General features: G+C 39.0%; 1 protein-coding gene across 2 annotated transcripts in view; it reads left to right on the top strand.

Moving 5' to 3' along the window:
- The window catches only part of SNX6 (sorting nexin 6), a 54279-nt gene that overhangs the window by 19927 nt on the left and 18571 nt on the right, over nt 1-15781 (top strand). For both annotated transcript variants that reach the window (XM_026513580.4, XM_044389457.3), the window contains exons 7-9: nt 7726-7821; nt 9766-9871; nt 15619-15694. In XM_026513580.4, the coding sequence (XP_026369365.2) occupies nt 7726-7821; nt 9766-9871; nt 15619-15694 (278 nt within the window). The remainder of the gene's footprint in view (nt 1-7725; nt 7822-9765; nt 9872-15618; nt 15695-15781) is intronic.

Genomic DNA, 15781 nt, shown 5'->3' with positions numbered 1-15781 from the left:
TTTTAGCAAAAAAGAAATGTAGCATGGTGCCAGTTTTCTTATAAGTCAACATCAAGATCAAGATTTTGTATATAAATTTGGCCTTCTGGTTTGGTTTTAGTGGACATGACAATGACAATAAAATGTCCTAAGTCTAGCAGTAGAGAGAACACGTTTTTTTTAAAGGGTATGAAGTAACTCAAGATCACAGAAACATAGCACTTAAGCATGGGTGCGTTCACAAGTGTACGTGTGGTATGTGATACTGGCATTGGTCGTTTGTAACTAGGAATTGTAAAGAATGCTGGTTTTATATTATGAATTATAAAAAGCAAAAATAATTTGTGAGTAGAATTGCCAAAGAACACATGATATAGAATGCTGTCATCAATTTTTTACCGTTATGTGTTTGTTTTTCCTCAACTTTATTCATGGCCTGGACCAAAACCTTAATAATAATTGGTAGAGCAGCATAGGTATATAGTGAGGTGTGGTATTACCAGCTCAAGGCCACTTGTGCTAAAGGAGCCTCATGCTCCACGTACTCTATCCCATTGCCAAATCCCTTAGTGCTATCTGAAATTACATATCTGTATTTTTTTTTTAGATTTATTTATTTTAGAGCATATGCAAGAGCAGGGAGCGGGAAGGTGCAGAGGGAGAGGAAGAGAATCTCAAGCAGATCTTGTCGCAGGACTCAGTCCCAAGACTCAGTCCCAGGACCCTGAGATCACGACCTGAGCCTAAATGAAGAGTCACACACTTAACCTACTGAGCCACCCTGGCGCCCCATATATATATATATATATGTATTTTTAAAATTTGTATATTTATTATTTGTCTCCCTCTACTAAAATATAAGCTCTCTGAAAGTAAAGCTTTAATTTTTCACCATTGTATCCTCAGTACTTTAGAATAGTAGCTGACAAGTAAGTATTTGTTAAAATGATAAGTGAATGAGGGGCCCCTGAGTGGCTCAGTCGGTTAAGCCTCTGCCTTCAGCTCTTGTCATGATTCCAAAGTCCTGGGATCGAGCCCCGAGTCAGGCTCCCTGCTCAGTGGGGAACCTGCTTCTCCCTCTCCCTCTGCCTGCCGCTCCCCCTGCTTCTCCCCCTGCTTGTGCTCTCTCACTCACTCTCTCTCAAATAAACAAGTAAGATCTTTTTAAAAAATGATAGGTGAGTGATTATTAATTGTATAGATCAGCTTTAGAAATAGCTTTCAGAAATCTTAGGATTTCATAAGTTTTCTCACATCAATGTAGATTTTTCTTCCTCCCAAACGAATACATGCTTAATAGAGATAATGATGTGATACATTGTAATAACCCTTTTAATATCAGCATATGGTGTTTTGGGAGAAATTCTAAAAAGACAGGAAAGTGTTTTGCAAATAATTAGTAGCAGGACACCTGAGTGGTGCAGTTGGTTAAGCGTTGGACTTTTGATTTCCACTCAGGTCATGATCTCAGGGTTGTGAGATTGAGCCCCACATCAGCATGGAGTCTGCTTAAGAGTCTCTCGCCCTCTGCCCCCCCCCCACCCATGCACGCATGTTCTCTCTCTTTCTCTCAAATAAATAAATAAATAAATCTTTCTAAAATATGTAACTAATTAATAGCAAGTACATTAACGGGTTATGGAAGATCATAGGCCCAAAACTAAAAAGTTTTTCTTAATCTTGTTCTGATGCTGTTTCTCAGATCTTTACTCACTTCAACTGGGGCAGGAAAAGCAATCTGTCTGTGTTATTTTGTTATCTAAGTTTCAGGAGGTCATGGGACTGATGAGCTGTTGAAGTGGGGCCAGGGTGCTTGAAGTCTAAAAAGGCCATGGAGCATCTAGGAGGCCTGGAAAAGCTTTTCTAGCATTTAGTTGTGTGAGAAGTAGTCAGTGTTGTAAGGAATTACTGCCTTTAGTGTTGCTTTACTTAGGTAGCTGTATACCTTTTCTGTTTCTGCTAGGTATAGTCTGAGTCTGCTTAACGGTAGGTTAAATATTTAACCTAATTAACACCCTAATGTCCATTCAGTTCTTGCTACCTTATCAGTGGCCACACCCAGGACCCTACCTCATGTCTGAGTTCTTAAACTCTAGTATTAGTAGACTCCAAACATAGACAACTCTCTTTTTCCCTATTCCTATTTTGGTTGTTCTTTGGCTCACTGGTACATCTAAACCTTTGACCTCTCCTGCATTTTGACCCTGTTAGCAGCCCTTTTGTCTTGTCTTCTTTCTCATCTAGCCTAGATTGCCTGCTCCATCATTTGTAACAAGATTAAGACTTTAGGGGCGCCTGGGTGGCTCAGTCGTTAAGCATCTGCCTTCAGCTCAGGGTGTGATCCCGGAGTCCTGGGACCGAGCCCCACATCAGGCTCCTCCGCTATGAGCCTGCTTCTCCCTCTCCCACTCCCCCTGCTTGTGTTCCCTCTCTCGCTGGCTGTCTCTATCTCTGTCAAATAAATAAATAAAATCTTTAAAAAAAAAAAAAAAGATTATGACTTTAAACAGCTCTTTCCCATTTTCCATAAAAGCTCATTTCAACTTGTAGCAGTTCCTTTTGATGAGCAAATGACCTTGTTCACTGGGAAGTGGAAGCCAGTCAGAAATCAAATCCTGCAACTCCATGTGTCTCCCCCCGCCCAAGCCTTCAGCAACCGTGGCAGCCACACTCATGTATTAGCTTTCTTTCTTTTTCTTTTTTTTTTAACTTCTTTCTTTCCAATCTGGACACCCTTTTAATTTCTTTGCTTGCCTAACTGCCCTGGCTAGGACCTCCAGTACTATGTAAAATAGAAATGACAAGAGCAGACATCTTTGTTTTGTCTCTGATCTAAGGGGGAAAGCATTCATTGTTTCACTGTTAAGTATGATATTAGCTGTGGGGTTTTCATTGATGCTCTTTATCAAGTTGAAGTTCCCTTCTGTTCCAAGTTTGTTGAGTGTTTTTGTTATGAAGAAGTATAGCTATTGAGATGATGTGGCTTTGTCCTTTATTCTGTTAATATGATGTATCACATTGTGCCTTTCCATTTTGATGAAGATACCGTTCTAGCTCTCCTGTATCCCATGTACTTCTGTATCTTTGGGATCTCTTCTGAGTTTTCTTCTTAACTCTGTAGCTTCTTCCTAGTCTCCTTCATGAGTTTTTCCCTCCGTATATCTATTCATTTAAATCTGATGCTTCCTAGGTTCTCCACTGACTCCTCCAGAAGTTTAGAAGTTCCTCTGGGGGCACCTGGGTGGCTCGGTCGGTTAAGTGTCCAACCTTTTTTTTTTTTTTTTTTTTTTTTTAGGATTTTATTTATTTATTTGAGAGAGAGAGAACACGAGGAAGGGTAGGGAAGAGGGAGAAGGAGAAGCTGACTTCCCACTGAGCAGGGAGCCCAATGCTAGGCTCGGTCCTGGGACTCCAGGATCATGACCTAAGCTGAAGCCAGGCACTTAATCGACTGAGCCACCCAGGCGCCCCAAGTGTCCAACTCTTGATTTTGGCTCAGGTTGTGATTTCGGGCTCATGGGATGGAACTCCACATCAGGCTCCACGCCCAGAGGGGAGTCTGCTTCTCTCCCTCTGTTCCTCCCTACCCCTCCACTTGCTCTCTTTCTAAAATAAATGAATAAATCGTAAAAAAAAAAAAACAAAAAAAAAAGTTCCTCTAGATTTCTGATTCTATCAGTTCTCCCTGAGTGATATCATTGACTCCTGTGGCTACAGGTACTCTAATATACTATTAACTTACAAATCTGTATCACTTCTGAATCCCAGCCCTCTTTATTAAATAGTCTCATGAAAACCTGTATTTAGATGTCCTTTTGGCATTTTACCCTCAGCTGATCTCTTCTTTAAACCCATGCTTCCGGGGCACCTGGGTGGCTCAGTAGGTTAAGTGTCTGCCTTCGGCTCGGGTCGTGATGCTAGGGTCCTGGATCAAGCCCCGTATTAGGCTCCCTGCTCAGCGGAGGGCCTGCTTGTCCCTCTCTCGCTCCCCCTTTTATTGCTTTCCCTTTCAGATAAATGAATAAAATCTTAAAAAAAAAATAAAAATACAAAATAAACCCATGCTTCCTTGTGTGTCCTCTGTCTCAAAGAAGGTGCCGCCACCTTCCAATTCCTTAAAACCTAAAATTGCTAAGGTGCCGCAGTGACTCAGTTAGTTGAGCAACCAACTCTTGATTTTGGCTCACATCATGATCTCAGGGTCCTGGGATCAAGCTCCGAGTTGGGCTCTGTATTCAGCATGGGGTCTGCTTGTTCCTCTCCGTCTGCTCTTCCACCTGCTCTCTCAATCTCTCTTAAATAAATTAAATAAATTAAATATTTTTATTTTATTTTATTTATTTGGCAGAGAGAGAGAGAGAACACAAGCAGGGGGAGCAGGAGAGGGAGAAGCAGGCCCTCCACTGAGCAGGGAACCCGATGCGGGGCTCAATCCCAGGACCCTAGGATTGTGACCTGAGCCGAAGGCAGACGCTTAACCAACTGAGCCACCCAAACACCCCTAAGTAAATAAAACCAAAAAAAAAAAAAAAAACTAAAAATTACTCATTACTCTTCCTACTTCCTGTTCCTATTAGGGAAACAGCAAATCCTGTCTGTTTTACTCCCTTACTATATTAGGAATGTGTCTACTTCTTTACATCACCAGACCTAAAGATTCATTCTGACTTTTATAATTTGACTGGATTATTTTAAAGGTATTTTTTGTTTTTGTTTTTTATTTTGAGAGAGAGAGCATACACATGTGCACAGAGGGGCAGAGAAGAAAGAGAAAGAAAATCTTCTTTTTCATTTAAATTCAATTTAATTAACATGTACTGTATAATTAGTTTCAGAAGTAGAAGTCATTGGGGCGCCTAGGTGGCACAGCGGTTAAAGCGTCTGCCTTCGGCTCAGGGCGTGATCCCGGTGTTACGGGATCGAGCCCCACATCAGGCTCCTCCGCTATGAGCCTGCTTCTTCCTCTCCCACTCCCCTGCTTGTGTTCCCTCTCTCGCTGGCTGTCTCTATCTCTGTCGAATAAATAAATAAAAATCTTTAAAAAATAATAATAAAAAATAATAAAAAATAAAAAATAAAGTAGAAGTCATTGATTCATCAGTTGCATGCAACACCGCTCATTACTTCAAATACCCTTCCTTTATGCCCATTACCCAGTTACCCCATCCCTCCACCCATCTCCCCTATAGCAGCCCGTATTTTGTTCCCTGTAGTTAAGAGTCAAGAGAGAATCTTAAGCAGGTTCCACATTCATTGCAGAGCCAGGTGCGGGGCTCCCATCTCACGACTCTGAGATTATGACCTGGACCAAAATCAAGAGTCGGATGGATCCTTAACTGACTGAGGCACCCAGGTGCCCCTGTCCTTGACTGGATTCTTGAAACAGCCCTTGACTGTTCATTCAGCCTCCAGTCTTATCTTTCTCATCTCCTAAGTCTGTATTGAGTTCCCTTGCTGTTCTTTTTTTTTTTTTTTAAGATTTTATTTATTTATTTGACAGAGATAGAGACAGCCAGCGAGAGAGGGAAGACAAGCAGGGGGAGTGGGAGAGGAAGAAGCAGGCTCACAGCGGAGGAGCCCGATGTGGGACTCGATCCCGAAACGCCGGGATCACGTCCTGAGCCGAAGGCAGACGCTTTAACGACTGCGCTACCCAGGCGCCCCCCCTTGCTGTTCTCCTAGTGCCCTGTGGATTCTCTAACATTGTACTACTCACCCTCTGTTTAATCATATGTTTCTCTGTATTCTCCTCTGCACCATAAATTACTCTTAAGAGTAGGCACCACCTTGGGGCACCTGGGTGGCTCAGTTGATGGAGGGTCCGACTCTTGATTTTGGCTCAGGTTATGGTCTCTGTCCTGGGATCGAGCCCCCTGTTGGGCTCCATGCTCAGTGAGGAGCCTGCTTGGGATTCTTTCTCTCTCTCCTGTCCCTATCCCAGCTCAATGCCTGCTCTGTCGCATGTGCTCTCTCTCTCAAATAAGTCTTTAAAAAAAACAGAGTAGAGACCACCTCATAATCATCTTTATATCCGGAACACCTAGCACAGTGCAGGATTTTAATATACATTTGTCAGTGGTTTGTTAAATGAGTGAATTAATGAATTAATTAATCTTAAAAATGCAGTTTAAGAGAACACCCAGAGTGCATTGAGAAGCCTAAAGATAAAGCAGTTTGGAAGGGTTTCATGAAGAGATATGTGTTAATTTGGATGTTTAATGACACCTGAATAGAATTTTTGGTAAGAGGAGAGATACCATTTCAGGTACAGAGGAATCTAAAAGTTCAGAGCTTCTTTTGAGAACTATTTGGAAGATAAGGTTCTGTGGAGGTAGGGTGGTAGATGGAAAGATAAATTGAACCAGATTGTCGAAAGTCTTGAATACCCTGCTAAGGGGATTGGCTTTCAATCTCTAAACATTCTGAAGCTCTGTACAGGTCTTGTGTAAGGAAGAGATGCTCAAAATTTGAGTTTGGAAGTCATCAACAGAATGGATTGAATTGAGGAAATGAGGGATGTTAACTAGTAGTCCAGTGTAGTAGTTAGGCAAGAAGTCATGAGGTTTTTCACTAGGACAGTGGAAAAGGACAGATTTCAAGCATTTGATGGTAGAACTTGAGCTGTGAGAGACAAAAAGAAGTTGTAACTTGTTCCAGGATTTTTCATTAGAGGTGTGGGGTTTAAGGGGAATATGTGGGACTCTGAGAGACTGGTTGGATGGAGGGACCATGGATAGGGAACCAAGAAGAGGAAAAATTTGGAGATTCGATTATAATGAATACTATCTTAGTCTAATGTGGGTTTAGGAGAATCTCCAAGGATATGATACAGGCAGTTGAAAATAGGGCTTGAGGTTCAGGAAAGAGCTTAGAGGTAGTGATCATGCTTTGTGAATCATTTACATAATGGTGAACATGGAAGCCATGGCAGTAGATACAGAAATTGGATGGACATTCCTGTGTGGGACACCCTGATACAGCAAGTGGTACAAAGAGTTAGGTGCTTCTCAGTTTTGCCTTTAGATAACCATTCTTGCCATTTAGAGTCACCTTTTGTGTCCCTTATACTATAAGTTTCTGATCCCTAAAACAGGACACAACATGATATTTGGATGAGTTCAGGGTGAAGAATTTGCAGAATATGGGGGACCTGAGTGGCTCAGTTGGCTAAGCGTCTGCCTTTGGCTCAGGTCATGATCCCGGAGTCCCAGGATCGAGCGCCCATTGGGTTCCCTGCTTAGCGGGGAGTCTGCTTCTCCCTCTGCCCCTCACCCTGCTCATTCTCTCTCAAATAAAATAAATAAAATCTTACCAAAAAAAAAAATTTGCAGAATGTATTTTCAAAGCTTTTACAGAATCATATGTTGGTGCATTAGACTCCAATAAATTTTATATCTTTAAAGGAACTCCTGGATTAAATTTTTAGTTGTCTTAATATATTACTATATATATGATGAGAAGGCTACTTGCAATGGGATTATCAAATATACTTATAAAATTTGAGTTATCTAGGCATTATTGTAGATCACCTGAATCTGAATCTGAATCTTTGGGAGTGAGGCCAGCCTCCTCTTTAATATCCTAAAGTTTGAAAGTTACTGATAAACATGGTGAAGTTGACACTTTATTAAAGTTTAAAAAATCAAGATCCTTTTGTGGTTGCCATTTTGATGTCAGAGAATAAGAGGCATTACTTTCCATTTGTAATCTAAAAAAATTGCCAACTTTAGTTTACCTTTCTTTCAGCTGAGTGTGAGAGGAAAAAATAAAAAAGAAAAACTTGAAGATTTCTTTAAAAACATGGTAAAATCAGCAGATGGAGTAATTGTTTCAGGAGTAAAGGTAAGATTTTATTTGATTAACAGAGGTATTGGTTTGAGAATCTACTTCTTTTAAGAAGATAGATTTGAGATTTCAATGTACAGATGCCTTTATTGTAGTAAAAGAGGAGTTTGAACAGTAGAATGCTTAGGCCTGGGAATCTGGGCCCCCTGCCCTGGATTCTACTCTTTAAAGAACTTCCTTCTCCCAGGGGTGAGAGGTCTGTAGGTCCAAGGGAATTTGCCCACCTGGAGCACATACCCCTTCCCTCCAAACTGGACTATGCTTTAGGGATCTGGAACCCCATATTTCCTTGCCCAAATCTGAGGCCTGATTCCAACCCTTTCTCTTCTGTGGGCCTCTTCCCTGAGTTCATCCTCCAGTGTGTACATTCATGGGTGGTCAAGGGTGACCTTGGAACAGCTGGGGAGAGGGAGGGCTCAGGGGAGAAGATCAATGTGCAGGATAGAATATCCATACACATGGGGTTCCTCCGGGTGCCTTACAGAGCTGCAGGATAGGACACAAAGAGGGGCTGCCTCCCTTTGTACACTTGCCCTAGGCCTTGGCCTTACAGATGTTAGGGGCAGACTTGGGTTCAGATGTGGAGTTAGAAGAGCTCCTTTGAGGTTTTAGTCTTGTTGTGGGGCGCCTGGTTGGCTCAGTTGGTAGAGTGTGTCACTCTTGATCTCGGGGTCATGAATTCAAGCCCCCGTTGGGCATAGAGCTTACAAATAAATATATAAACAGGCATATTTTAAATTAATATAAATAAATAGCACCTAAGTATTTCTTAATGATGTTCTAAAAATGGTACAAGAATTGATTTATCTGAAGACTCTAACCATTGAAAGAGAAAAATGTTTATATTACATTGTCAAGCAGATACTAAGAAAGAGATAAAGAATGCTGCTTTGTCATCAGTGCCTATTTTTATAGATCATCTACAGTAAAACTTAGGTGAAAAGTATTATTTATTTGATTTTATACTTTGGTTTTTCAGAGACAGGTCAGTTGGTATGTTGACAGTGCATGTGTCATGGCTACTTTCTAATAAGGACTCCACTTCCATTTTAATGCTCCTTATGCATTAGTATTGAACATTTTTCTTAGCATTAAGTGTAAACCACTATATGGATTATGATTTTGGTAAAGTGGTAACTAACGTTTTTTGAACATTTACAATGTGGTGTTTGTTAATCCACGTTTTATTTACTCTTCAACCCTACAAGTTGGATAGTTTTATCCCCACTTTAACAGTTAAGAAAATTGGTACACATGAATTACAGATTTTAAAGGACATTTTGTTTAGTACTGACTTTCCCATGTTCTGTTGATGTGGATTTGAATTAAATCATTTCAGCTGGTGCTTTTTCAAAAAAATGCTGTTTTAGAAAGGAGGGAAGTACTTCTAATAATTTTTATTTTTAATGTGTATCTAGCTTTGTTTCAAAAAAGATACAGTAATTGCTCCCAGAAAGCTAGTTTGACCGTGTTTCCCCAGAGCAGTCAGAGAGGGCTGTAATGACAAAGGCCTGGCAGCCTTCAGGAATGGCTCATAGAATACGTAGTAGACCAAGAGAAATAGATTTGGACTTGTCTATCAAAATTTTTTTCTTCTCAAAAGCAATTGATTACTCCCCCTGGCAGTAATGTATTTGTTGGAGAGGCGGGACTGAGACACAGAGCACAAGTAGGAACACGTTTCAGTGTACAAGATGTGAGCACGAACCATATGGGAGGAGGATCTAAGCCTTCAACTGCAAAACCATTGCCGATTTCTTCCTGGATAGATAGAAGTGCATGTCTGTATAAAGTCTGAACTTGATGAGATCATTAGAACATCTGATTATTAGAGGATAGCTGTGCTGTTTCACTGATCTTTTATGGTCATAATGGTTAAGTGGTTTATGTATTACCCTAAAGCAAATAAATGAAAATTTATATTTCCTTTTGACCCTACAGGATGTAGATGATTTCTTTGAGCATGAACGAACATTCCTTTTAGAATATCATAACCGAGTTAAGGATGCATCTGCTAAATCTGATAGGATGACAAGATCCCACAAAAGTAAGGTTTTTCTCTGTGGCTAAAGCTTACATTTTTATAATGGAATAATTGTAAGTTACTATGTTACTTATAGTTTATAAAAGTCTTGATATAGAACAGTAGTTCTAAAACTGTGGTCTGTGAAGTCTTGACCCTAAGGCTCTTTATTTTTAGCAAGTCTGTGAGGTCAGAACTATTTTCATTATAATCCATGATGCTTTTTGTGTTTTTCACCATGTTGACATTTACACTGATAAAGCAGAAGCCGTGGTGGATAAAATTACTGGTGTCTTAGCACAGATCAAGGCAATGGCACCAAATTGTGCTAATAGTCACTATATTCTTTCCTGCAGTGCGTTTACAATTAGGAAAAAAAAATTCAATTAAGAATATCCTTGATAGGGGAGGCTGGGTGGCTCAGCCGTTAAGCATCTGCCTTCGGCCTGGGTCATGATCCCGGGGTCCTGGGATCGAGCTCCGCATCGTGCTCCCTGCTCGGCGGGAAGCCTGCTTCTTCCTCTCACACTCCCCCTGCTTGTGTTCCCTCTCTCGCTGTCTCTCTCTGTCAAATAAATAAATAAAATCTTTAGAAGAAAAAAAAAAGTACCCTTGATAAAGCAGGTAAAATTACTAATTGTAATAAACACTTCCCTCGAGTTCACTTTTTTAATATTCTGAATGGTGAACTGGAAGGTATACATAGAGCACTTTGCGTACTGAAGTATAATGGTTCTCTTTAGAAAAGCACTTTGGTTGCAACTGAATTAGCCAGAATTTTTTTGTTTTGTTTTGTTTTTTCCAAAAAACACCATTTCTACTTGAGAGAACAGCTGACAAACTATGATTATTCAGATTTGAGTATTTGGTAGACATGTTCTTAAAAATTAAGTGAGTCTGTCACTTCAAGGAAAACAACTGACAGTATTTGTTGGCAATGATAAAAGTCAAGCTTTCCAGCAATAATTAGAATTTTGGAGAACTTGAATCCATCTTCATAAACTTGCTTCACAATAATTAAAGGCTTGCCTGAGGAGATTGATGACAATATGTGAATGTGGTATTTTTGATGTTTGTTTATAATGAAATGTGACAACATTTGGAAGATCTGCATAAATCATTGAACCAATATTTTCTAAATGATCAAGTATATGATGTTACAAAATCATGTATGTAAAACATTCTTTCAGAGTTCAAGATGGACTAATGTTTTCTTTTAACAGCTTTATTGAAGTATAAATTGATGTCAGTGAGTTGCAATGTTCAAAGTATACAATTTGATAAGTTTTGACATATGTGTAAAATCATCACTACAATCAAGATAATGAACATATCCATCACCACCAAAAGTTTCCTTACAGTATTCCCTTTTGCCCTGTCTCCAGACAGCCACTGATCTGCTTTCTGTCTCTATAGATTAGTTTGCATTTTCTAGAATTTTACATGAATGGATCATACTATATGTACTCTTTAGTATTTGGCTTTAAAATTCAACAAAATTATTTTGAAATTCATTCATGTTGTGTATATCAAGAGGTCATTCCTTTTTATTGCTGAGTATTATACTATTGTATGGATATACTCAGTTGTTTATCCATTCAGCTGTTGGTGGACATTTGGGTGTTTGTTAGCTTTAGGCTGTTATAAATAAAGCTGACATGAACCATCTATATGTAAGTCTTTGTATGGAGATGTGCTTTCATTTCTTTTGAGTAATACCAGAGAGTGGCTGGGTCATGTGGTAAGTGTATAATTAACTTTTAAAGTTTTTCCCAACATGGGGGCGCCTGGGTGGCACAGCACTCCTCTTCCACTCCCCCTGCTTGTGTTCCCTCTCTCGCTGGCTGTCTCTCTCTCTCTCTCTGTCAAATAAATAAATAAAATCTTCAAAAAAAAAAAAAAAAAGTTTTTCCCAACATGAAATGATTGTACCATTTTACATTCCTACCAGCTGTGCATGAGAGTTCCAGTTGCTCACATCTTTTCCAAAAGGATATTCATTCTTTCTCCTTTTAGCCATTCTTATAGGTGTCTCAGTGTGATTTTAATTTGCATTTCCCTAATGAATGATGATGCTGAACATCTTTTCTTACATAAGTCCTCCAGCTTTCTTCTTTACCAAAGTTGTTTTGGCCCCTCTTGGTTCTTTACGTTTTCATATGGATTTTTAGAGTCAGCTTGTCACTTTCTACAAAAGTGGTGTCTGGGATTTTGATTGGGATTGTGTAGAGTCTGTAGGTCAGTTTGGGGAGGATTGACACCTTAACAATATTGATTCTTCTGATAGACGAATATACTGTATTTCTCCATTTAGTTAGGTCTTCCTTAAATTCTCTCAGCAATATCTTATAGCTTTCATTGTACGGATCTTATACACCTTTAGTTAGATTGATCCCTAATTATTTTTGATGCTGTTGTAAATGATGTATTTTTTACATTTCAGTTTCCGGTTCTTTGCTAATATGTAGAAGTACTATGTATTTTCTATATTGATCTTATATCTTGCAGTCTTACTAAATAAACTCACTTATTGGTTCCAGTAACTATTTTGTAGATTCCTTAGGATTTTCTACACAGATGATCATTTGCTAATAGAAACAATTATACTTCTTTCCAATTTAGAGTCCATTTATTTCTTTTCTTTGCCCCGTTGTACTGAAGCAATAACTGTAGCTCCAGTGCAGTGTGGGTGGGAGTGGTGAGAACAGGCATCTCTGCCTTGTTCCTGTCTTAGGGGAAGGCATTCATTCTTCAACCATTAATTACGGTGTTTGGTGCAGGTTTTTCCTAGATGCTTTTTATCAGGTTGAGAAAATTCTCTAATAAATTGTTAGTTTTCTGAGGGTTTTTTTTTTCTTTTAAGTCAGGAATGAATGTTGGATTTTTATCAGATGTTCTTTCTGCAACTACAGTGTTGAGATAATTATATCGTTTTTCCTTTTTAGTCTATTAATATGATTAATTGTACCGATTGATTTTCAAATATTCTTGGGATAAATATCCCTTATACCAATAGAGTTTAAATGTAATAGAGTTCAGGGACCCTTGGGTGGCTCAGTCGTTTAACCAGCCTACTCTTAATTCAGCTAAGGTCATGATCTCAGGGTCTTGGGATCACTCCTTCATCAGGCTCTCCTTCTGCCCCTCTCTCTCCTTTTCCCTCTTCCCCCACTTGTGTGCTCGCTCTCTCTCTTTTTCTCTCTCTCACATCTTTTTTTTTTTTTTTTTTAAGATTTTATTTATTTATTTGACAGAGAGAGAGAGACAGCCAGCGAGAGAGGGAACACAAGCAGGGGGAGTGGGAGAGGAAGAAGCAGGCTCCCAGCAGAGGAGCCTGATATGGGGATCGATCCCAGAACGCCAGGATCACACCCCGAGCCGAAGGCAGACGCTTAACGACTGAGCCACCCAGGCGCCCCCAAATAAATAAATCTTTTAAAAAATAAGTAAATAGGGACACCTGGGTGGCTCAGTCATTTAAGCATCTGCCTTCTGCTCAGATCATGATCCCAGGGTCCTGGGATAAAGCCCTGCGTCAAGTTCCCTGCTCAGTGGGGAGTCTCCTTCTCCCTCTGTACCTCCCCCTGCTCATGCTCTCTCTCTCAAATACATAAATAAAATCTTTAAAAAAAAAATTTGCAGGTGAAATAAACAAAAAAAGCAAAACATTACAGTGTACTATAATCAGTCCTGTAATGGAAGTGTATATTCATGCTAGGGAAACAAAGAACTATAAAGGTAGAAGAGAATCATCTGTTAAAAAAACTGAAGAAAATATTGGTGATTCTTCCTTATTCTGTTTATTTGGCCAAATGGAAAGGTGCTTTTAAGAAAGATGGTTGTGGACCCCTTTACAAAATCATAATTATTACATATAACTAATTACATAACAGTTCTACAGAATTATAAAGTAAAATTTATTTTTTCATGATGCATGAACTTAGCCTGGACTATGAAAAATTAAGTTTTCAACATCCCTGTAATGTATAAAATCAGGGCAGTTTGCTTGTTTTCTGTGATCATATAATGATATAACAGCTAAAGAGGGTAGTGTTCTCAGAGCCAGATATTAGGATCCAGGAATTTCTTGCTCTAAAAAATATTTTCAGGGTCAATTTAAGTATAAAATATTAATGTATTTGATATTAATCACAAATCATTTTTTATTTCTGCCTGAATAAACCAACCTTTATGTGATTTTTAAGTGTTATTTTCTTTAACTTAAACTTTTAGAATAATAGTGAACAATCTCACATATAGAAGTTACCATTCAGAGTCTGAAGTTTGTATTCACAGTTTCTTTATGGGGGCACCTGACCAGCTCAGTTGAGTAGAGCATGCAACTGTTATGTGAGTTTGAGCCCCATGTTGGGTATGGAGCCTACTTAAAAAAAAAAAAAAAAAAAATTCTTTATGAAAGATATCAAAACAGATCTGTTTTGAATAATTTTAAAAAGTAAATAGAGTCACCAGATGTCAGTCTTATTTGTTGACTGTAACTTTGTACAGCATAAGAAAGTACAGTGTAAGGATTAATGTTTTGTTAGAGAATAAACAAATTAAACCTTGTAGAAATACTGCTGGCATAAGTGGGAATTTCCATACAAAGTAGGCATGTCTCAGATTTCGTTAATAATAGCAAACATTTGTATAATACTGTACTTGCTATGTGCTAGGTATATACTAACATTTATTAATTCTATTTAGTCTTAAGTAATTACGTGGAGCTGGTACCATTATTATCCCCATCTCCAGATGGGGAAAGCAAGGCATACACAGGTTAAGTGATAAGCTCATGGTCATATAGCTGGTAAATTGGGATTGGACCCTAAACAGTTTGATTCCAGTTCCGTGCTCTTAACCATTGCACTATACTATCCTTTTTCTGAAATGAGTAATCTTTTCTCAACAAGTTGTCCTGTGGGGTGAGCCCTAGGAAAAATATTGTGCTGAAGTTGAATACTACCCAAGGGTAATGGTGCTGCCACCATTCACCTAGCTTCCCAAGCTCCATAATTTTCCCTCCTACCTCAGGTCTCTTGTTTGTAAATCCTACCTATTACGATTCCTAAATATCTCCCAGCTTTGTCGTTCCTCTCTGCTGTCACTGTTTTTGCTATCTTGATCCTGACCATCAGTATCTGACACAACAAATTCCTAGTTGGCTACTCTGCCTTCTGTGTCTCCATTTCTAGTCTTTAATTCGGGCAGCAGAGTTTGTTATCTAAAACCTTTAATGGTTGATTTTACCACTGCTGTTATTTTAAAATGTTTAGTAATACCCATTCTTACAAGATCAAATCCAAACTTTATCGTATCTTAGAAAACCCATTTTTCCCCCTAAGATACTTCCGGTTTATTTTTCCATCTTCAACTCTATCCACTCTCCTCTGTACCCTGTAGTGCCTTCTTCCTATAAGGCTGTCTGAATATACTGTGCTCCTTTATGTCTCTTTGGCCTTTATCCATGCTCTCCCCTCCATTTTTCCTGGTAAAGATTTGCTTATCCTACAAGTTCTGACTCACTCAGTAGTGTCTGTAAATCCTTCCCTAACTTACTCAGGTGGAATCATCTGTTTCCCCTGCTGCCATAGTAGTTTGTTCTATTTCTGATATAATATTCATCAACTTATATAATAGCTGTTGTCATTTCCTTCACCAGACTTGGGTTATCTCATACTGCATACACATTGTTTGGCAGGTAGGTGCTCAGTAAGTATTTTTTAAGTCAATGAATAAATATATTAAATTCTAAAAAATTTTTTCCATAGGTGCTGCAGATGATTACAATAGAATTGGTTCTTCGTTATATGCTTTAGGAACTCAGGATTCTACAGATATATGCAAGTAAGGATTCTGATTTAAAGCATTAAATAAAACAGAAAAATTTTGTTGACAGCCTGGACACACAGAATATTTCTGACTCAAGAGTCA

Source organism: Ursus arctos, unplaced genomic scaffold, assembly GCF_023065955.2.
Source record: "Ursus arctos isolate Adak ecotype North America unplaced genomic scaffold, UrsArc2.0 scaffold_37, whole genome shotgun sequence".
Classification (NCBI taxonomy): Eukaryota; Metazoa; Chordata; class Mammalia; order Carnivora; family Ursidae; genus Ursus; species Ursus arctos.
Note: the sequence above shows the minus strand (reverse complement) of the source record. Positions and strands in the feature narration are given on the sequence as shown.